Source organism: Salvelinus fontinalis, chromosome 29 (assembly GCF_029448725.1).
Source record: "Salvelinus fontinalis isolate EN_2023a chromosome 29, ASM2944872v1, whole genome shotgun sequence".
In the NCBI taxonomy this organism is placed as follows: domain Eukaryota; kingdom Metazoa; phylum Chordata; class Actinopteri; order Salmoniformes; family Salmonidae; genus Salvelinus; species Salvelinus fontinalis.
This window is the reverse complement of record NC_074693.1, coordinates 19,802,900-19,826,890: the sequence shown is the minus strand read 5'-3', so window position 1 is coordinate 19,826,890 and position 23,991 is coordinate 19,802,900. Positions and strand designations below refer to the sequence as shown.

General features: G+C 44.1%; 1 protein-coding gene across 2 annotated transcripts; it reads left to right on the top strand.

Annotated features, from left to right (window-relative positions):
- The first annotated feature begins 1,269 nt into the window (after positions 1 to 1,269).
- LOC129827574 (long-chain-fatty-acid--CoA ligase 1-like) lies at positions 1,270 to 22,046 on the top strand. Of its 2 annotated transcripts, none has more exons than XM_055888539.1 (21): positions 1,270 to 1,347; positions 10,140 to 10,364; positions 11,003 to 11,117; positions 11,205 to 11,269; positions 12,132 to 12,233; positions 12,411 to 12,510; positions 12,686 to 12,861; positions 13,113 to 13,145; positions 13,253 to 13,304; positions 13,430 to 13,503; positions 14,266 to 14,343; positions 14,533 to 14,667; positions 14,788 to 14,922; positions 15,061 to 15,156; positions 15,552 to 15,624; positions 15,869 to 15,957; positions 16,255 to 16,371; positions 17,300 to 17,443; positions 20,913 to 21,014; positions 21,354 to 21,425; positions 21,543 to 22,046. In XM_055888539.1, the coding sequence occupies exons 2-21, from the start codon at positions 10,170 to 10,172 to the stop codon at positions 21,681 to 21,683; spliced, it is 2,094 nt and encodes a 697-aa protein (XP_055744514.1). In that variant the 5' UTR covers positions 1,270 to 1,347; positions 10,140 to 10,169; the 3' UTR covers positions 21,684 to 22,046. The 2 variants fall into 2 exon arrangements, with proteins under 2 accessions (XP_055744514.1, XP_055744515.1); XM_055888540.1 differs by lacking the exon at positions 14,266 to 14,343 and adding an exon at positions 14,120 to 14,197.
- Positions 22,047 to 23,991: the final 1,945 nt, after the last annotated feature.

Below are 23,991 nucleotides of genomic sequence, written 5' to 3'. Positions count from 1 at the left end.
CATATTCACTATCTTTATCATTGGGTCAGTGCCACTTTTAGTTGTTTTTGGACAATCATTTTCTCCTTGAGGTTAGATGGATGTCATATTGTATTTGTGTCGCCTCTTTTCGTAGGCCGATTATATGGATCAGACAACATCGTTTTTATTGATCTGTTTGTCAGTGTCAGCAGAGTAGGCCACCCTGTAATTTTTGTAGTATTAAAAAAAAATGTCCCGTACCGGTAATATATTAAATCTACTTTCACCCCTGGTTTTACATGGAACCCATAGGTGTTCTACCTGGATGCAACCAAAATTGTTATTTCTACCTGGAACCAAAAAGGGGTCTCTTATGTGAATAGCTGAAGAACCCTTTTAGGTTCTACACAGAACAAAAATATAAATGTAAAGTGTTGGTTTCATGAGCTGAAATAAAAGATCCCAAAAATGTTCCATATGCACAAAAAGCGTATTTCTCTCAAATGTTGTGCACAAATTTCTCCTTTGCCAATATAATCCATCCACCTGACAGGTGTGGCATATCAAGAAGCTGATTAAACAGCATAATCATTACACATGTGCACCTTGTGCTGGAGACAAAAGGCCACTCTAGAATGTGCAGTTTTTTCACATAACACAATTCCACAGATGTCACCTCCAATGTCACTTTAGAGAATTTGGCAGTACATCCAACCAGTCTTACAACCGCAGACTATGTGTATGGCGTTGCGTGGGCGAGCGGTTTGCTGATGTCAACGCTATGAACAGAGTGCCCCATGGTGGCGGTGGGGTTATGGTTTGGGCAGGCATAAAAAGACAATGAACACAATTTTATTTTATCATAGCAATTTGAATGCACAAAAAAAACGACATGAGATGCTGAGGCCCTTGTGAGACCCATTTTTATTAAAGTATCTGTGACCAACAGATGCATATCTGTATTCCCATTCATCTCAAATCCATAGATTAGGGTCTAATGAATTTATTTCAATGGACTGATTTCCTCATATGACCTATAACTATTTTTGTTAAAGCGTGTAGTAGGCTATTCATGTGTCTATGAATAGCAAGTCAAGCTGAATGTTTCAGATATTCTACTGGAACAAATAAAGAAAGGTGTTTAGGCCTATGGGGTCAAAACTCGGATTTGAGAAACAATACACAGCATTCGACAATTATTTCACAACTGTTTAACGATACAGTGGCAAAATTCACCAATGAGTTGTGCCCAGACAACGATTTTAAGGCAAACAAAACGTACATAGGCTCTGATTGGCTAAGCGTCGCCTCACGAGCCGGGTGTACCACTGACTTGCCATCCTCCAAGACGCATGGTCAATATCACAACGCTGGCGTGCTGCAAAGGTAGGTGGTCGTTGTTTTCTATGTCGTGTTTTTACGATAGATTACTTTGGAAAGCTATTTATGCTTCATAGATGAGACTATTCAACGCCTTTAACTTGAAATACCGGTATGTCTCAATGAATGAATGAATGGAAACGCTGTTCAGGAAATGTATGCAAATGTTAATGCCAAAAATATACAATGAAATAAACGTTGTTTATTATTGTAGCTAGGACTGATGGCAGGTTTTAATCGCCTCATTATAAGCATTTGTTGATTTATGGCTTGATTGGACCGAATCCATACGTAATAGCTAGATAGAGCTACACACGCTAGCGACAGAGCCACGTCTTGGTAACAGTTGTTCATAATGCCATGTCAATTTGTTAGTTAATAGTAAGCTTCCTACTCCTATCCAGATTAATTAACAGCAAAAACAATTTACTTCACTATATATCAATTAAACGTGTCTCACACTAGATTAAACCAAATCAATGGGCTAAACTGTATGTGCCTTAGCGGTTATTGCAGTTTTTCCTGATTGTAGTTAAACTTGGTAACTAGCAGTAGCTAGCATTTCCTAATGTATTTCGTTTGTTCATTCCCAATTGTGAGTTTTAAAAGTGACAGCACGCCCTTGCCTGCTCACCCCATGGCTGCATCGGAAGCAGTCGGGTCTTTTCTCCCCTCTCTCTACCATAGATATTGAGGTGAAAGGTGACAATCCCTCATTGGATGGCTCAACATGTCCCAGCTCAGCTGTCACTGGTTCTTGCACGCCCCATTAATCCTCCCTTTCCCCTTTGTGTCTCCACACACACACGCACACGCACACTTGCAATGTCTTGTCATTTCACACTCTGCTCTTGGATAAGTTTTCGTGAGACCAGTTAAACTCCTTTACGGTGTCATTGGAGCATCCTGTTGATTGTTTTCATTGTGCTCAGGTACAAAAACCTCCCGAAGCCTATTATTGTGAGGACATTGTTTTCCCCATTGCACTTGCCGAGTTGCTGGGTGTATTGTTTCCAATATGCCTATGTTTGCATATTAAATCTGTACAACCTGCACATTTTAACAAATTCTTGGTCAATAACAAGTTGCTCTGGCCTGGTTGCCTGTCTTGAGACAATGTAAGGCACAGATGTCGAACTTGCTCCATGGTGGGCCGAGTGCATGCGGGTTTTCGCTCCTCACTTGTATGTGATTTATGAATTAAAGTCACTATTTAGTTAGGAACTCCCCACACCTGGTTGTCTAGGTCTTAAATGAAAGCAAAAACCTTCAGACATTAGGCCCTCCATGGAATGAGTTTGACACCTCTGATGTAAAGAGAAAGGTTTCTGAGACGTCTGTTCTGCTGCAACCTTTGGCGAAGTGAACCTAGTTTACCCGGGTGGGCAAAGGTAATCCAAGCTTATCCAGTGTGACCACAAGTAGCCTAGACTGATCAATGGGGTTGCTTCACTAACCAAGGGGCGGCAGGTAGCCTAGTGGTTAGGACGTTGGGCCAGTAACCAGAAGGTTGTTAGATTGAATCCCTGAGCTGACAAGGTAAACATGTGTCTTTCTTCCCCTGAAGAAGGCAGTTAACCCACTGTTCCTAGGCCGTCATTGTAAATACAAAATTGTTCTTAACTGACTTGCCTAGTTAAATAAAGATGCTTTAGAGTGGTTTCTACACTCTGTCCAATCTATGGCATTCATGATTTAGGGGTCTAGCTGATGAGATGACATTCTGGGTGTTAATGACATTGTTTTGTCTTTGTAGAACAGGAACAGATCCATTCATTCTGTCATTTGAAAGCTGTTAACCTAGGTTGTATTTATAATGTAGATTCTTCTGTTGCTAAATGTTTGCAACAGAAATGGTTTACTCCAAACAGAAACTAAAATGTTTCTATTGGACAAATTCAGGTAGGTCCCGTTTTCGTTCTGTTTGGTTGGTAAACGGTTCCCATTGCAAGATATACTGAATACACCCCTGGACTTACTGACGGTGTCCTAAACCTCCTAGGATGTAGTATAGCTAGGACTCTGAGTTTAGAGGGCACTTCTTCCACTCATCCTCCCTCTAAAGGGGGCCCACTCCAAGATGTCTTGAAAAATGTGGTGCTTGTATGTTCGGGAGAGGCCAGACGGGACAGATTGTGTGCATGTGTAGCCTTACAGATAGAGCTTGGGACTTCATGATATGATACTAGCACCATACATCACAATACACCCCCCCCCCCCCCCCCATTACTACTTACAGAGTTGTCTAGAAACATAGGCCTCCGTTGTTGTGACCTTGCTGAAATGATTTTCATTCATGTTGTTACCACTAGTCCATTTAGCATGTATACAAAGGGTCCTCATGTTATGAAACACATTCAGTTGTGACAATAGAGTAATGATCATAGTACTGTAATTCCTTTAATAGAGTAATGATCATAGGACTGTAATTACTAATTCCTTTTTTTTTTTTTTTTTTTAAACATTTTATCCCCTTTTCTCCCCAATTTTTCGTGGTATCCAATCGCTAGTAATTACTATCTTGTCTCATCGCTACAACTCCCGTACGGGCTCGGGAGAGACGAAGGTCGAAAGCCATGCGTCCTCCGAGGCACAACCCAACCAAGTGGCACTGCTTCTTTAACACAGCGCGCCTCCAACCCGGAAGCCAGCCGCACCAATGTGTCGGAGGAAACACCGTGCATCTGGCCCCCTTGGTTAGCGCGCACTGCGCCCAGCCCGCCACAGGAGTCGCTGGAGCGTGATGAGACAAGGAAATCCCTACCGGCCAAACCCTCCCTAACCCGGACGACGCTAGCCCAATTGTGCGTCGCCCCACGGACCTCCCGGTCGCGGCCGGCTGCGACAGAGCCTGGGGGCGAACCCAGAGACTCTGGTGGCGCAGTTAGCACTGCGATGCAGTGCCCTAGACCACTGCGCCACCCGGGAGGCCCAATTACTAATTCCTTTAATAGAGTAATGATCATAGGACTGTAATTACTCTATTAAAGTAATGATCATAGGACTGTAATTCCTTTAATAGAGTAATGATCATAGGACTGTAATTCCTTTAATAGAGTAATGATCATAGTACTTCCTCTAAAAGAGTAATGATCATAGTATTGTACTGTAACGCCTCCAGGTTTTGGAGTTCAGGTGTTGCATTATTGTAAACACTGCCGTTTAGGAGGAGCTTTTGTATGAATCAAATGCAGTGAGTTTGTCCCCCTTCTTAATTATCAGGTGACCTGCCTGAAGGGGGGGGGGGGGGGGGTCTGTCAACTCAGACACTGTGCTGCCGCTTAGACTTGGCCACTAGCAGTGAAGTGAGTATGTGTTTTGAGAGTGACTGTGATATAATCTGAGCCTGAGGTGTATAATTTACCATGTAAATAAGCCCAGTCAGTGAATGAAAAGATTTGGCTTGAAGGACGTGCACATCATTCACCACCAGTCACTTATGAGTCACAACGCCTCTGAAACAAGCATTGCTCTGGATGTATGTCCATAAGTAAAGAAGATGATGTAAATGACTGATGAGATTAACCAGGACTCCATAACTGTGGGGTTGTAGATTAACCCATGTGTTTATGCAAAGGCTTTGACATGAGTCTCCAGTTGAACTTCAGCGTCTCTCTGAGTTGACATCTGATGGCTCGCACTCCATAAATTGTTCTACGTGTTAATGGGAGTTGTTCCCGCTATACAACACACACTAACACACAACATACCCCCTGCCCAGTATTTTCCGTTCAAACGTCATTTTGTTTTAAATAGCTGCACTCCCGCTCCTCCCTCCCTTCCCTCAGTCTGCTTGGCTGATAGGGCATGGGGTGATCCTTTACTACCCAGTCTTGCCAAGTTTAGAGGTCAGGTGGGCTGCTGTAGTAGGTTTCAGGTTACCTTTTGGTTGGAAGGCAGAAAAACCTGGGAGGGCAATCAAGGCTATGATGTGACTGGATGCATGGCTTCCCTGGCCAGACCGTGACTGATGTTCTTGGCCTGGTAGTGGTACTACTTGATCTATGTCGTCTGTCACCATCAGGATGTAACAGATTATTCAAAGTTCTTGTTACCTCACAATAATATGCCTACACATTGTGGTACATAGCTGATTAACCTCCCCATCCATTGAACAGCAGCACATTCCTTCTGTTCTTTCCACTAATATTTTCCCATTAAAAGTTGCTGTTAAAAGATATTTAAAAATATCTTTAACTATTTTCACACACTCAATCACCACTTCCTGTAATCATTCAGTGGATATCTGAGGGGCTTCTGGCCAATGGGGTTGGACCATCGAGTCTGACCTTTGAGACATTACATATTACCTGTCCTCTGGTCACTGTGAACTGTCATCTGACCAGATAGACTCCTGCATTATTGTCCACTGGCCAGCCACCTGTGAGGACAGACATATTGACCTGCTAAGAAGACCTATGTCTTTCCCTCATTCTGATTAGCTAGAGACTTGTGTGTGTTTATTTTTATTTTACCTTTATTTAACTAGGCAAGTCAGTTAAGAACAAATTCTTATTTACAATGACGGCCTAGGAACAGGGCCTTGTTAAGGGGCAGAACGACATATTTTTTCCTTGTCAGCTCTGGGATTCCATCTAGAAACCTTTCGGTTACTGGCCCAACGCTCTAACCTGTGTGTGTGTTGTATGTACAGTGACACATTTGTTGTTTTGGCTCTGTACTCCAGCACTTTTGAAATTATACAATGACTATGAGGTTAAAGTGCAGACTCGCTGTCAGATTTCATTTGATGGTATTTTCATCCATATCTGGTGAACCATTTAGAGATTACAGCACTTTTTGTACATAGTCCCCCCCTCCATTTTAGGGAACAAAAGTATTTGGAAAAGTTCACTTATGTGTATTTAAAGTAGTCAAAAGTTTTGTATTTTGTATCATTCCTAGCACGCAATGACTACAAAGCGTGTGACTCTACAAACTTATTGGATGTATTTGCAATTTTTGGTTGTGTTTCAGGTCATTTTGTTCCCAATAGAAATGATAAATAATAAATAAATAATGTATTGTATCATTTCGGAGTCACTTCTATTGTAAATAAGAACATAATATTGTCTGAACACATACATTTATGTGGATGCTACCATGATTACGGATAATCCTGAATGAATCATGAATAATGATGAGTTAGATTTTTTATTTTATTTTTTAAGATCATTGTCCAAATACTTTTGGGCCTCACTGTATGCCACTGGCCAGCCACCGCTACGTTGCTGTTATCTTTGCTATTTATAGGCAACATGTGGCTTCTCTGAATCAGTGACACGTTGGATCAGCTAGCTACTCTTGGAGGCACTAGTTTTGTAGCTCCCTACAGTACCCTTGCGTTTGCTGAAAGTGCAGTAGTTTTGACCAGTTCTGAGACCCCAGTATTGTCTACCTGTTTTGTTTGGTGGCGGGTTGTGGATCAGAAGGACACTCTTGGTTGCATATCTGCTGTGGAGAAAGACATCTGAAGGACGTCTGAGCGTTTACATCACACTATCGTGCTCTCTTTAAACCTCTCCACGCTGCTTGTAACACCTGGGGAAGGGAAGCATGTAGACAGAGCAGATGTTTATGGTTGTTAGGCTATCTACTGAAACTGAAGTACAAGAGGAAGGCTTGGTTATAAATTGGTCAGTCTGTTATTGTGCCACTTCCACCACACTGTCTTCAAATTCTATCAAATAGCCTACTTGACAGGAAAGCGTGGGGCCTGACTTAAGACTTGTCCTCCTTGTGTTGTGCATCTTAATAGCAGCGGTGATGTGTCTGTGTGTAACAGTCTGAGAATAAATGCATGGGACAATAATAGACAGAAGAAGTAGGTGAGAAGTCATGTTGATCCTATAGGGTTACGTCAAAGGCCCACATTCCTCCTGCCTGCTAGGCATGATTCACTGCTGGCACTGCATGGGGGCCATCACCTCCATATTCTGAACCCAGGCCTGTTGGCGTTAGCATGAAACGTTTTATCTAGATAAAGCAATTATCTAGCTAACTGATGTGGATTTAATCACTTGTTTGACTGGATATGATGTGTAGGCAAGAGGTCGGCAACAGGTGGCCCGTAATTTATTATAATTTTTAGAAGTTTATTAAATATGTGTGTACAGTGCATTCGTAAAGTATTCAGACCCCTTGACTTGTTCCACATTTTGTTACGTTACAGCCCCCCTCATCAATCTACACACACTACCCCATAATGACAAAGTGAAAACAGGATTTAGAAATGTTTGCAAAATGTATTTTAGCCCCCCCCCCCCCCCCACTCCGGAAATGTCACGTTATCCTAAATATTCACACCCTTTACTCAGTACTTTGTTGAAGCACCTTTGACAGCGATTACAGCCCCGCATCTTCATGTGCCAAGCTTGTAGCATTGTACCCATCTGTATTTGGGGAGTTTCTCCAGTTCTTCTCTGCGGATCCTCTCAAGCACTGTCAGGTTGGATGGGGAGCATCGCTGCACAGCTATTTTCAGGTCTCCACAGATGTTAGATTGGGTTCAAGTCCAGGCTCTGGCTGGGCCACTCAAGGACATTCAGAAACTTGTCCCGAAGCCACTCATGCGTAGTCTTGGCTGTGTGCTTAGGGTCGTTGTCCTGTTGGAAGGTGAACCTTCGAAGTACTGAGCGCTATGGAGCAGGTTTTCATCAAGGGTCTCTCTGTACTTTGCTCTGTTCATCTTTCCCTCGATCCTGACTAGTCTCCCAGTCCCTGCCACTGAAAAACATCCCCACAGCATGATGCTGCCACCACCATGCTTCACCGTAGGGATGGTGACAGTTTTCCTCCAGACGTGACACTTGGCATTCAGGCCAAAGAGTTCAACCTTGGTTCCATCAGACCAGAGAATCTTGTTTCTCATGGTCTGAGAGTCCTCTAGGTGCCTTTTTGGCAAACTCCAAGCAGGCTGTCGTGCCTATAACTGAGGCCACTCTACCATTAAAAGCCTGATTGGTGGAATTCTGAAGAAATGGTGGTCCTTCTGGAAGCTTCTCCCATCTCCACAGAGGAACTCTGGCGCTCTGTCAGAGTGACCATCAGGTTCTTGGTCACCTCCCTGACCAAGGCCCTTCTCTCCTGTTTGCTCAGTTTGGCCCAGGTGGCCAGCTCTAAGAAGAGTCTTGGTGGATCCAAACTCATTCCATTTAAGAATGATGGAGGCCACTGTGTTCTTGGGGACCTTTTGGTACCCTTCCCCAGATCTGTGCCTCGACACAATCTTGTCTCGGAGCTCTACGGACAATTCCTTCGACCTCATTGCTTGGTTTTTGCTCTGACATGCACTGTCAACTGTGGGACCTTATAGACAGGTGTGTGCCTTTCCAAATCATGTCCAATCAATTGAATTTACCATCGGTGGACTCCAAGTTGTAGAAACATCTCAAGGATGATTAATGGAAACCGGATGCACCTGAGCTCAATTTTGAGTCTCATAGCAAGGGTCTGAATACTTAGAAATAGCTTTATTTGCATTATTATTTTTTTTGGTAATACATTTTGCTTTATCATCATGGGGTATTGTGTGTAGATTGATTAGGGGCAATAATAATTTCATTCATTTTAGAATAAGGCTGTAACGTAACAAAATGTGGAAAAAGTAAAGGGGTCTGAATACTTTCCGAATACACTATGTTTTTTGGTAACAAAAAAAACGAATCAGTAATTCAGCTGAAAGTGAGTTTATTTGAGGAATTCTGGTCGAAGAGACGTGATCGGAATTCAGGTTATGTTTTATCAAATATCTTTGATACCTGATGGGGTCTTAAAGTAATTCCATATGTTGGTCCATAGTAGACCCCCCCCCGCTTAGGCAGGTTTAGACTCTAGAGCACAGGTGTCAAACTCATTCCACGGGGGGCCGAGTGTCTGCGGGTTTTCGCTCCTCCCTTGTACTTGATTGATGAATTAACATCACTAATTAGTTAGGAACTCCCCACACCTGGTTGTCTAGTGCTTTATTGAAAGGAAAAACCAAAAACCTGCAGACACTAGGCCCTCCGTGGAATGAGTTTGACACCCCTGCTCTAGAGGGTTAATCTACCTTGGTCAATGACCAAGACACTGGGATGTAGACCACTATCTGGTCCAAAGTTCAATAGAGCCACAACCCTACACTCACTATAAAGGACCCTCCGCTCTGTGTGTTTTCATGACAACACTGATAAGTGTTCCTGTCCCTACCTATTACTAGAGAAATAAAGAGAGCGGGTTATTGGAGAGCATAGTCAACACATTGTTCTACAGACTAGTAGTTTCACACAGAGGATAAGACTAGCTATTAGTGAATGAATGCTAAAATCATGCCATGGGACTTTCAAACCTGAGAATGTTTACAGCGAGAGTATGATCTTTTAAATATAGAGTAGCATATGGATATCTACATGTACATACTACCGCAATCAGCCCAATTAACCGGTGTCTGTATATAGCCTCGCTACTGTTATTTTTCACAGTTTTTATTTTTATTTCTTTACTTCCCTATTGTTCACCTAATACCTTTTTTTGCACTATTGGTTAGAGCCTGTAAGTAAGCATTTCACTGTAAGGTATTACACCTGTTGTATTCGGCGCACGTGACAAATAAACTTTGATTTGATTTCACAACCAGTGTTCCCTGCTTAGTACTTGTTAAGCTAGTAGCTAACTAACATAGAAAATGACCTTTTTAGGATACGGATTATGATTCGATTTATTAATGATTTGATTTCCCACCAGGAGGAAATTTGTTTGATGGTTTAGGGCATAGTCACGTACTAGGTTCATTTAACAATGCATATTTTTCCCAACAGACAGACAGAGACGCTAGCAAAGGCCCAACCATGCAAGCCCAGCAGCTCCTGAATCAGCTGCGCTTCCCCGAGCTGGATGAGGTGCGGCAGTACCTGCGCAGCCTGTCCACACACACGTTGGTGGGTGTGGGGGCATTCGCTGCTCTCACAACCTACTGGTACACCACCCGGCCCAAGGCCCTGAAGCCACCATGCGACCTGAGAATGCAGTCCGTCGAGGTTCCGGTAAGGCGAGTCGGCACCGACCTGCTATTGTAAAGGACATGGCATGCTTTCTGTATGACGTTGCAATGCCTGAAAGTATTGTTATGTGTAAAGAGGTACGTTATTTTTCTCCTTACTTTCAGTCCTGCATCAAGTTAAACCTCACTTCATGAGTCATAGTAAGAGCTGTATATGCCAGCTAAAGATATAGGCTACTGTCCTTAGTGCAGGGCTGTAGTATATTCCCACAGTGGAGGTGCCTGAGGCTGTTTGAGTAGTGGCCTGCCTAGTCTTTAGTGCCCTTGGTTTCACATTTGTGGCCTGAGAGTGGCATTATGTTTTGGGTGGAGCATACCCACCACACTTGGCCCAGAAAAGGCGTTGGCCAGCTTAGTTAGATGCTTGTGTAGCTATACTTGAGTGAGTAAACACAATGCTTCACACAGACAGAAATGACTCGGAAAAGAACAGGATGGATGAGCACAATGAACAACCCTGTTGAAATGGCTTCTCCACCGCTAGTCATTAAACCATTAGCACACAGAGGAGTTCCTCCGTTTTAAATCTTGGTGTTTGTGCCGACGTCTTTAGGTCATACCTATTGTAGTCAGACCGTGAGCTAGTCGTATGATGTCTGTTTTTATTGTGTTTCCTGTCAGGGAGGAGAGTATGCCCGCCGGTCAGCGCTGATGGACAGCGACAAACACATGACCCACCTGTACAACGACGCCAAGACCATGTATGAGTTCTTCCTCAGGGGCGCACGGGTCTCCAGTGAGTGTCTCGCTAAGCACCTTATGTAGACTTGACGTACTAGGACATTAAGGTGATTTGAAATGTTCATTGTGTGGTTTCCACTAGACAATGGTCCCTGTCTTGGAGCAAGACAACCAAGCCAGCCCTATGAGTGGCTGTCATACTCCGAGGTAGGACAACAACATTAATCTGTCTCTTTTTATAGTATGATTAATATATTTCTGGTTAGATGTTATACCAAATGTAGTTTTAGGCAGTGAAAGATTGTTTGGTGCACTATTCTATCATAATTAGTCAGTCTACAAGGCCCCGTGGTGTGTCTGAGTGCTCTATTTAAACAGAAAGCCAGCCACTCCCATCCAAACCACAAGGGATTCCCCTCCCCCAGTGAGGAACTTATAGTCCTCTGTCACTCTTCCTTGTGTTCCCCCTCTCCTCTGAGACCGCAGGGTCATATTCACTGGACACCAAACGGAGGGAAACGGAGAGGGACTACCTGAACTTGTCCAATAAGAAACCGTTCTTGCAAAATAATCTTCCGCTACAAAATGTTTTGCTACAGTGTGTACTAATGAATATGTCCCAGGTGTTCTGAGTCATCCATCCTGGAGTGTGTATCACTAACTACCTAACGAGCTGTGTGCCCTTCACCCCTTCCCTAAAGAGCTGTTTGCCCTACACCCCACCCTCCCCTAGGGCGGCAGGTAGCCTAGTGGTTAGAGCGTTGGACTAGTAACCGAAAGGTTGCAAGATCGAATCCCTGAGCTGACAAGATAAAAAATCTGTTGTTCTGCCCCTGAACAAGACAGTTAACCCACTGTTCCCAGGTTGTCCCTGAAAATAAGAAGTTTTTCTTAACTGACTTGCCTAGTTAAATAAAAAATAAATAAAAAATAGAGCTGTGTGCCCTCCATAAAGCGGTGCACAATTGGCCCAGTGTCGTACGGGTTAGGGTTTAGCTGTGGTAGGCCGTCATTGTAAATAAGAATTTGTTCTAAACTGAATAACGAGCTGTGTCCCCTCCACCCCCAGGTAGCAGAGAAGGCAGAGAACCTGGGCTCAGCGCTGCTCCACAGGGGACACACTAAAACCAAAGACCAGTTCATTGGCATCTTCGCTCAGAACCGACCAGAGGTGAGCAAAACCACTTGAAGAGCAGTACGTCATGAAATAGGACACAGTCACATACAATGTAACCACGTTCAACTGGTTCATTCTGAATCTGCTACATGTGGGGTAAATACTACACAGCTATTACTCTATAGAAGCAATATAAGACTGGTTTGAGTCATATGCGCTGTGTGTCTGCAGTGGACCATCGCTGAGCTGGCCTGCTATACCTTCTCCCTCGTGGCTGTGCCCCTGTATGACACTCTGGGCACTGAGGCCATCGCCTATGTCATCGACAAGGGTGAGCAACAACCAAGAGCTCTCAAATAAAAATACATTTAAATTGTAATATTGCCATCAGCTTTTATATGCCCAGCTTATCTCATTGAGATAGAATTTCTTGTGGGTTTGGTGGTTGACCCTATTTACCTCTCTCTTTGTCTCTCTCCTCTCTGTGTGTGTATGCGTGCGCACAGCCACCATTTCCAGCATACTGTGTGACGTCCCTGAGAAGGCCAGGCTGGTCCTGGAGTGCGTCTCTGGCAGGGAGCACAGTGTCAGAACCATCATCCTCATGGAGCCCTTTGATGATGAGCTGGTGGCCAAGGGGAAGGACTGTGGCATCGACATTCTCAGCCTGAGCCAAGTGGAGGTGAGGGGAGAAACTCTGACTTATAACTGGACTGTCTGTTTTACCACTTTCGGAACTAAATTCGCTTCAAATTCTCTGAGCTTTTGTTTTTGTGTGCTAAACTGCAGAATTTAGGTAGGCGCAGTCTAGAATTGCGTTGTTTTGCGTCTGTCTTTACCACAAGTGAAGTCCTACAATCTGGTGTTGTCCCATGAGACTAGCTAGTGCTATTACATATTCAAGCTACGTTCATTCATGTTGTCTTCTTCTAGGCTATCGGCAAGGACCACCACCACCAACCAGTTGTGAGTAAAGATACCTATCTGACCCTCCCTCCTGCCCCATATTGAGTGGAGTTGATTTCACCTTCATTCATTCAGTTCTTTGACCTGTGACCCTTTGCGCTCTGCAGCCTCCCAGTCCTGAAGACATGGCTGTCGTCTGCTTCACCAGTGGAACCACAGGTACGCCATTGTATGATCCAATGCCAAACGGAGCACTGTCCTAAGATGGCCTCTATCTGAAGAGTGCTGTTTAATGTGTCCACATGTATGAGGCTAGGCTCTCATTTTTGTGTTGCCTTCCTCAGGGAACCCAAAGGGAGCCATGCTGACACATGGGAATGTTGCTTCCAACTGCTCTGCCTTCATCAAAGTCATTGAGGTAAAACAAAAGAACAGTGTTGTTTTACGACTAACACATATGTGAGCAAATAGGTTTGTGCATCGTCTTCTCCGCAGTTGAACTCCCACAGTTCAGGATATAGTCACTTCAGCCCCTTGGTATTCAAATGTTTCCTGTCGTTGTGAACCATACAAGCTAATGATTGTGAGGGAAGATGGTGTCAAATATCATGTTTACGCCCAACCTAGTCATGTATTAACACTGTCTTGCCATCTAATATGATACCCACATGCTCATGAGGACTGTCTGTTGCTGTCTGAAAAATTGTGCTGTGAAACCTTGTCTCTATTGTGTCTGTCTTACTCAATCTCCTTTCTGCAAGTGCCAAGATATTCTGCTAAGCTATTTGTGCTGTAACTTATTTCTGAACCTCTTTCTTTCCTCTCTGCTAATGCCAGTGTATCTGTTTCAGAGCTAACATGCTAACCCGGTGTGTCTGTTTCAGCGCTAACCCGGTGTGTCTGTTTCAGCGCTAACCCGGTGTGTCTGTTTCAGCGCTAACATGCTAACCCGGTGTGTCTCTGTCTTTCTGTGCTGCTCTGGCCCGCCTGCCTCTGTCCTCTCATCTACTCTCCTCTGGTTCTGTGGGCTCCAGGCCTGTTGCCTGCCTAACCACGAGGATGTACTGCTGTCATACCTGCCTCTGGCACACATGTTTGAGCGGGTGGTGGTTGTAGGGGGTCTCATAATCATTATCTCCCCTTGTTCTGTGTGTGTTTGTCGTGCGTGTGTATCCTTTAGGATCACCTCATATTAGACCACCACGATGTTCATATATCCTACCTGCCCCTTGCTCATATGTTCGAGAGGGTTGTAGAGGTATGTATCCATGCTTTTCTATCTTTGTGCAACTGTAAGTCCTCTGACCTTCAAATTCTTCTCCTACAATGTAAATCCGTTATGCTTTTTTGCCAGATATGGTCCCATATCTACAGACCTGTTTGAGTTTTACACATAATTTGTCCTCTCTACTTCTGTGCTATTCTAACCTCTGACCTCTCACCCCAGGGAGTCATTCTGGTGCATGGGGGGAGGATTGGTTTCTTCCAGGGAGACATCCGCCTGCTGATGGATGACCTCACCACCCTGAGGCCTACAGTGTTTCCTATGGTGCCACGCCTCCTCAACAGGATGTTCGACAAGGTGAGAAACACTTTGTCGACTATTCTAACGACGTTTCCTGTAATGCCCTGCTGCCTGCTACAGCTCTCATGTTGACTACAGTTGTTGCTTTATTTTGACCTCATAATGGCCTGTCTTCAGATCTATGGGCAGGCTAACAACTCTCTGAAGAGGTGGGTGCTGGACTTTGCCTTTAAAAGAAAAGAGGCTGAGCTGCTGAGTGGCATCATTAGGAGGGACAGCATCTGGGACAAACTCATCTTTAGGAAAGTGCAGGTACTGTATCTCCTCCCTGACTGAGAGAACCACTGTGCTTCTCAGATCTCCGAATGGCACATAGTTAAACATGTCCAAAACATGTCCAGCCATCTTAATGACCTCCTGATTCTAGTCTCTCGCTGATGCCCCCTGTAGGCCAGTCTGGGAGGACGGGTGCGTCTGATGATAACAGGTGCTGCCCCCGTGTCTGCCACGGTGCTGACGTTCCTGCGAGCCGCGCTGGGCTGCCAAGTGAGTCTGTCTTAGGGTCTCCACTGCTGCATTCTGGGATTGGATAGCACCAGCGGAGGTTGTAGTGTGTTGGTATACTGATGCCCAGCTGTAGGATCGCATGAGTGTTCCAGGCCAGTAAAGTGGATCGTAGGGGCTATATGTTTGTGTCAGACTAGTTAGTGCAAGGTCCAGGCTCTGAAAGTCACGTGATGGGTAAATGGTTAACATACCATTCAAGACAATTAAAGTTTCTCAGGTAGAAATGTGCCTGTCAGTTTGGTATTGATATGAATAAAGTCCAGCTGTATGTTATCAATACAAGACTCCCATGCAATGTCTAGGACAGACCCAGTCCTGCATCGTACATAAAAATCATGGAAACAGTGCCAAAAAAGTATATTTTCCTTTAATAGTTGTATGAGGGGTATGGACAGACTGAATGCACAGCGGGCTGCACACTGACAGTACCAGGGGATTGGACAGCAGGTAATGAACACACTTCCCCACCGTTACATTAACCGTCACACACATTAGTCATCCCGTTTATGGAGAGAGGTTGTATACAATAGCCAGTCACCAACTCCCCCTGGGGGTCCTGTGAGGTATGGCACCTTATTCCATAAGGCTCTGGTCAAAAGTAGTGCACTATATCGGTTGCCATTTGGGACATAGCCTAGTTGTGTTATGGAGGCTAACTCTGTCTGGGCTGTTTCTGTGCTTCCCTTCCCAGGTCATGTTGGAGCGCCCCTGCCATGTAACTCGGTGAAGCTGGTGGATGTGGCTGAGATGAACTACCTGGCTGCCAATGGAGAGGGAGAGGTAGGTGGGAGCCTGGCATTGCCCTTGGTACCCAGTGGCACTGTTTAACATGAAGCTGTTACTCTACTGAAGTCTGTCATAAATGGCACCCTACTCCCTTTAAAGTGAACTACTTTTGACAAGGGCCTCTGGTCATAAGTAGTGCACTATAAAGGGAATAGAGTGCCATTTAGGATGCATACAGAATGTAAAGATTGTGTATTTGCAGTGTTTACCTCATCAACATAGAAATGGGTCATATCCCCTTTGCACTCCATGGAGTCTAAGTCTATAGGATGTGTGTGTGTTTTTTTCCAGGTGTGTGTGAAAGGAGTTAACGTGTTTCTGGGCTACTTGAAAGACCCCGAGAAGACGGAGGAGACCATTGATGCTAACGGCTGGGTCCACACAGGGGACATTGGCAAGTGGTTACCGGTGAGTATGTAACTCACTCACACACCGGCCAGTTTATTAGGTACCGGTCGGACCCCCATGTGCATTCAGAACGTCCTGAATTCTTTGGGTCTTGGATTCTACAAGTCGGGAAATGTTCCACAGGGATGTTGGTCCTTGCTGACGCAATGGCATCGCGCAGTTTCTGCAGATTGGAAAGCGGTACACCGTCACCAGCCTGTACCATTCACACCAGGCAGGATGGGCCATGGACTCATGCTGCTTACGCCAAATTCTGACTGCAATCAGCATGACTCAACAGCAACCGAGATTCATCGGAACAGGCAACGTTCTTCCACTCAGTTGTCCAGTGCTGGTGAGGGTGTGCCCACTGGAGGGGTTTCTTCTTGTTTTTAGCTGATAGGAGTGGAACCCACTGTGGTCGTCTGCTGCAATAGTCCGTCTGTGACAAAGACTGACGAGTTGTGCATTCTGAGATGCCGTTCTACACACCACTGTGGTAATGCCCTGTTATTTGTCCACCTGTTAGCTTGCACAATACTTACTATTCTCCCTCAACCTCTCTCATCAACAAGCTGTTTTCGCCCACAGGACTGCCGCTGAATGGATGTTTTTGTCACACCATTCTCGGTAAACCCTAGACACTGTCCTGGGTGAAAAGCCCATGAAGGCGGCTGGATCTGGCACGCCTGGCACCGACTATCATACCACACTCAAAGCTGCTTGGGTTTCTGTTTTGCCCATGCTAACATTCAATCAAACAGTAATTGGATGCCGGTATGCCTGCTTTTATATATAGCAAGCCACGACCACATGACTCATTGTAGGAGCGATCCATTTTTGTGAATGGGATGTACCTAATAAACTGGCCACTGAGTGTGTATACAGCCTCTATATCCGCCTAGTGTTTCATAACACTCTTATTACGATCTCTCATCTGTGTGTACAGAACGGAACTTTGAAAATTGTGGACAGGAAGAAGCACATCTTCAAGCTGGCCCAGGGAGAGTACATTGCACCGGAGAAGATTGAGAATATCTACACCAGGAGTGACGCAGTGGCACAGGTCTTTGTGCACGGGGACAGCCTACAGGTAAGGAGGGATTGATACTGTGTCCATAAGGAAAATGGATATACTACTGGGTCATATTCATTAGAAAGTTAATGGACTGAAACTGGGAGGTACTACCTGCACTGTCCAATAAGAAACATATTTTATTTTTTTAGATGCTAAACTTTTTGCTACGTTTAGTCCTAATGAATACGACCCTGGTATCCACCTCGTTTTTTTATGCTTTTAAAACACTGAAGCCAAACGCAGAACCTATGGATATAACTTTCTCCGCGCTTGAGCATTATTATAATTAATATGCACCCCACTAGAAATCCCTGCATTAGCATATTTCTGTTAGTTGATACATCATGACAAAATACGCCATATTACTGTCCTGCTAATGTGCCTGGACCTTGTAGGCTAAACTGATGAGAAAAAAATAGTTTCCCAATCAGGTAGGCTAGATGCAGTTATTTCTAAATGAATATGGATTTAAAACGGCAGGCTTTTGTAGTGGTTATTTTGTAGTGGTTACTCACTGCAGTTTACTGCCTAGACTACAGTTTTGCACTCACTTGAAAACAATAACGTTCTTCATTACATTGTGTTGTTTTAGTCTAGGTAGGATACATTTCTTGTCCCTAAAAAACTGAACCGATAAGGTAGCTTTTCAAGCTGATTACCCTTCACGCCGCAGCCTCGGCGCCCAACATAGGTTAGCCTACTTTTTATTTTGCCGTGTAAATCGACTGGATATTCACTGCAGTATTAAGCTTAACATTGATCTTATGAATTATGGGCTAATATGCATATGCTTCTAATTTAGGTGAGAGGCTACATCTCTAGCCTGTCTGTCTTCATTGTTCTGTAGCGCAATTACGCACCTGGCCTCTCCGCTGCCACGGCGAATCCTCTTACATCTTGTGGGGTCCCAGGAAAACCCACAATACAAAAGCTTGTTGGACACTTATTTCGACTTATTTTCTTCAGTCTGTTGGAGGAGAGATGCAGGCTATCCTGTAGTAGGCCATATTATCCTATAGTAGGCCTGTCTTAACACTGGGCTGCATCCTGACAACATACACCTTGAGTGTCCGAATGTACCTTTCTGACCTAAACTGTCCAGAATAGACCAAAACTGATCCAAATGGTTACATGACCAGGTCTAAGCTGTTTGCCTATGCCGTTATTTTGACACGAAACATAACAGGAGGTGTGAGCGGTTATTCAAGTTAGGCTGTAAACGGCAGTGACGTAGGCTATGGACAATACATAATGACAAAGCGAAAACAGGTTTTAGAAATGTTTGCAAATGTATTTAAAACCCCCCCCCTCCCCTCCGGAAATATCACATTTTCCTAAGTATTCAGACCCTTTACTCAGTACTTTGTTGAAGCAACTTTGGTAGTGATTACAGTCTTGAGTCTTCTTGGGTATGATGCTACAAGCCTGGCACACGTATTTGGGGATTTTCTCCCATTCTTCTCTGCAGATCCTCTCAAGCTCTGTCAGGTTGGATGGAGAGCGTCACTGCACAGCTATTTTCATCCCCACTGTATGATACTGCCACCACCATGCTCACCGTAGGAATGGTGCCAGGTTTCCTCCAGATGTGACGCTTGGCATTCAGGCCAAAGAGTTCAATCTTGGTTTCATGAGACCAGAGAATCTTGTTTCTCATGATCTGAGTCCTTTAGGTAACTTTTGGCAGACTCCAAGCGGGCTGTCATGTGCCTTTTACTGAGGAGTGGCTTCCGTCAGGCCGCTCTACCATAAAGGCCTGATTGGTTGAGTTCTGCAGAGACGGTTGTCCTTCTGGAAGGTTCTCCCATCTCCACAGAGGAACTCTGGACCTCTGTCAGAGGGACCATCGGGTTCTTGGACACCTGTTTGGCCGGGTGGCCAGCTCTAGGAAGAGTCTCGGTGGTTCCAAAAGTCTTCCATTTAAGAATGATGGAGGCCACTGTGTTCTTAGGGACCTTCAATGCTGCAGACATTTTTTTTTGATACCCTTCCCCAGATCTGTGCTTCGACACAATCCTGCCTCGGAGCTCTACAGACAATTCCTTTGACCTCATGGCTTGGTTTTTGCTCTGACCTGCACTGTCAACAGTGGGACCTTATATAGACAGATGTGTGCCTTTTCAAATCATGTCCAATCAATTGAATTTACCACCGGTGGACTCCCAAGTTGTAGAAACATCTCAAGGATGATCAATGGAAACAGGATGCACCTTAGCTCAATTTTGAGTTTCATAGCAAAGGGTCTGAATACTTGTGTAAATTAAAAATGTCTAAACCTGTTTTTGATTTGTCATTAGGGGGTATTGTGTGTAGATTGAAGAGGGAAACAATTATTTAATACATTTTAGAATAAGGCTGTAATGTAACAAAGTGGAAAAGTCTGTCTGAATTCCTTCCGAATGCACTGTACATTGAAGTATTATTTGCAGTTGTCACTGACGATGAACACACCATGAAAGCACTGAATGGTCTGAACCAGTATCTGTGTTACCACCTTATTAATAGGAAGTGTGCAGTAGGATGCGTTGATCAGTTGATTGACAGGTGTAGGAATGTAAAAGGATAAACCTTCCTCTAGTGTAGATGCTCACCAACGTTTTATAGTTATGTAGCCTGTAGTTTATCGTTAGTTATCATTATTGGCTTGGTGGATGGCCCGGGCCTTAACTTTGACACAACACAACTTACTTTATCACAACAGAACTAGCTTACTAGTAGGTCAAGCTAACGTTAGCGGACTTGATTTTTTTTTAATATATATTAAATTACACTTATACACTTGTTTACTTTTATACTCTAATTTTTTTTTTATATATATATATATTTATTTTAAAATGTTCTCCCCTTTTCTCCCCAATTTTCGTGGTATCCAATCGCTAGTAATTACTATCTTGTCTCATCGCTACAACTCCCGTACGGGCTCGGGAGAGACGAAGGTCGAAAGCCATGCGTCCTCCGAAGCACAACCCAACCAAGCCGCACTGCTTCTTAACACAGCGCGCCTCCAACCCGGAAGCCAGCCGCACCAATGTGTCGGAGGAAACACTGTGCACCCGCCCCCCTCGGTTAGCGTGCACTGCGCCCGGCCCGCCACAGGAGTCGCTGGAGCGCGATGAGACAAGGATATCCCTACCGGCCAAACCCTCCCTAACCCGGACGACGCTAAGCCAATTGTGCGTCGCCCCACGGACCTCCCGGTTGCGACAGAGCCTGGGCGCGAACCCAGAGACTCTGGTGGCGCAGCTAGCACTGCGATGCAGTGCTCTAGACCACTGCGCCACCCGGGAGGCCCTTTATACTCTAAATTGACTCTTTCAAATAATTTACTCTGGCAAGTTTGCCACTGGCGCACTGCAGTAGGGAAGTAAAGTGGGAGTTGAATCCTTCACTTCCGTGTTTGGTTGTGCTCATGGCAACATTGGGAAATGAGGTGGACAGAGTGAGAATGCACAGCCCTCAGCTATAATGTTGTGTTCTCCTCCAGGCATGCCTAGTAGCCATCATTGTGCCAGATCCTGACTTCCTTCCTGGCTGGGCCAAGAAGAGAGGACTGGAGGGATCCTACGGAGACCTATGCAACAACATGGTAGGACCACTGACCATCTGCACCGATTCACAGTTTAGACTTGATATATTTTCAACAGTCTCTTTCCATATAGAAGAGGGATTCAATGTGGGGCCCCCGGTCTGTAGTTGGACCATGATAGCTGGCTAGACTAACTTAAAAATCAAAAAATGTTAACTGACATGGGCTAATTGAGTGACTGACATAAGAGAAACTGCAGATTTTCAGGGGGGTGATTGAGCTGCGGACCTAAAAAAGGGAGGGTTGCAGGCCGCTAGTTGCCCATCCCTGATATAGAACATCGACTTGAATATGTTGGAGAATTCACACCATTGAAATGAAGTGTTTTTGTCTCTTTAGGATGTAAAGAAGGCCATCTTGGAAGACATCTTGAAACTAGGAAAAGACAGTGGTCTGAAATCTTTTGAGCAGGTAAAGGGTTAATCTTAGACAAAATATTTGAGAGAATATTGACAGTGTTTGATTACGTATCAGGTCTTAACTAGAGAATATAACTATTATCTGTTTCATGTTTCTTGTTTTGATCAGGTGAAGGACATCGCCCTGTTCACAGAGATGTTCTCTATCCAAAATGGCCTTCTCACTCCCACCCTGAAAGCCAAGAGAGCAGAACTCAGGAACTACTTCAGGGAGCAGATCGACAAACTGTACTCCAAGATCAAGATGTGAACAGTGGAAGAACGGAAGGTAAAGTGTAATCGGAGCTGGTAGGAGAGGTCTTCTATGAAACTGATTGAGGACATGTTTGTGAGGCCTGGTCTATGGATACACTTTACCCTGTATGACCAGTTGCTCCCTGTCTGAATAGGAACAAAACACAATAGGATCATTAGGGAAGAAGAAACTGTTCTTGATGTCACTCTCAACTGTCAGTAAATGATACCACATAGCATCAGTACTGTAAATAATACCATATACTGGTATATAGCAACTGTCAGTAAATGATACCATACCTCATTAGTCTTCTCATGTACAGGACAAACGAGACACCCTGCTCTAATTTTTCAGGGCTTCCTTTTCCAAAGCTTGTCTATCTATTTACATTTTACATTTTTGTCATTTAGCAGACGCTCTTATCCAGAGCGACTTACAATAGGGTGCATACATTTTATTACATTTTACATACTGAGACAAGGATATCCCTACCGGCCAAACCCTCCCTAACCCTAACCCGGACGACGCTATGCCAATTGTGCGTCGCCCCACGGACCTCCCGGTTGCGGCCGGCTGCGACAGGGCCTGGGCGCGAACCCAGAGACTCTGGTGGCGCAGCTAGCACTGCGATGCAGTGCCCTAGACCACTGCGCCACCCGGGAGGCTTGCTACTAGTTGAGTATTGTGAGCACGTCAATCATCTTAGTTGTCAATTCGTGACGTTCAATCGGTCAAGTGAATGAGGTACCAGTAAACCACCACCGTCCAGTGCCATCATGTATATTACTAATCAAATCACGTTTTACATGCGTCAAATACAACAGGTGTAGGTAGATCTTACTGTGAAATGCTTACTTACGAGCCCTTAACCAATAATGCAACGTTTTTTTTTTTTAAGTATGAAAACTTTGCTAAATAAACTAAAGGAAAAATAGTAACACAATAACAATAACAAGGCTATATACAAGGAGTACCGGTACAGAGTCAATGTGCATGGGTACAGGGTTAGTCGAGGTAATGGGTACGTTTAGGTAGGGGTAAAGTGACTATGCATAGATAATAAACAGAGTAGCAGCAGCGCGTGTGTGCATGTGGCATCTCTGTGTATGTATGTTTGTGTAGTGTGTGTGGTTAGTCTAGTGAGTGTACATGGAGCCTGTGCAAGAGAGTCAGTGCAAAAAATAGTAATAAATAAGGGGGTCAATGCATATCGTCCGGGTAGTCATTTGATTTAACTGTTCAGCAGTCTTATAGCTTGGGGGTAGGAGCTGTTAAGGAGTCTTTAGGTCCCAGACTTGGCGCTCCAGTACTGCTTACCATGCGGTAGCAGAGATAAGTCTATGACTTGGGTGGCTGGAGTCTTTTGGCAATTTTTAGGGCCTTAGATTTTTATATATATTCTGCAAACATACAATGTATTCCAATGAAGACTTTTGGATGTTATCATAGGCTTTAAGGGATGGTGAAACCGTGTAAAGGGGAAATATATCTTAGGATACATGCCTGCCTGTAGAAAATCTACCACTCTATAGGCCTGGGTAACCCCAATAGGTGGCCCGCCAAGTTTTCTGAGCAAACAAATACACATTTCTACAATTTTATTTTTGAGAGTGGGGTGGGGGGGAGAATCATCTCCAAAGTGATTTTAATTTAGAAAAGCCGTCTCAGTGATTTTTTTTATTTAGAACAGCTGTTTCTAAGTATTACAATGAATAAATATGTGATCATATTCCAATGTAATCCAGGGTTGAAATTATTGTTTTTGTCTGTTTGGGATTCTTCCAGTCAGTTTGAATTTGACAAATTATTTGTAATTATGTTCTGGCACCCCAACCATCCGCTCAAGAAAAAAATGGCATGTGGATGAATATAATTGGAGACCTCTGCTATAGGGTAATGATTTGTATTGCATAATACATATTTTCAGGAATGTTTTTTTCAGGGTAAGATGTATCAATACATGAATGTGTGTAATCCTAAGGAGTTTTTTTATGGACTCCTGCAGCTATTGCAGAATTCAGCATCAAATGAAGTAGTGGTTTGTGCTGAGTTCTCAGGCATCTCCTCCTTTTGTACTGCAACTCTCAGGGCTACATGTTCTCACTTTCCAGAACACCCTCCAACACAAACACTAAAGCCTAAATGTGATTTTATTTTTTCTTAGATATATTTAGATATCTATCTATATAGGGAATGTGTTTTTGTTTGCACTGTTCTTCAGTGGTTCAATGATGTGAAAGCTTGAGATCGAGAACCATGATTGTGAAAATGTTCAATGTAATCTTGGGAAGGACTATAGCGTCTTATTAATTTCATTCAACAC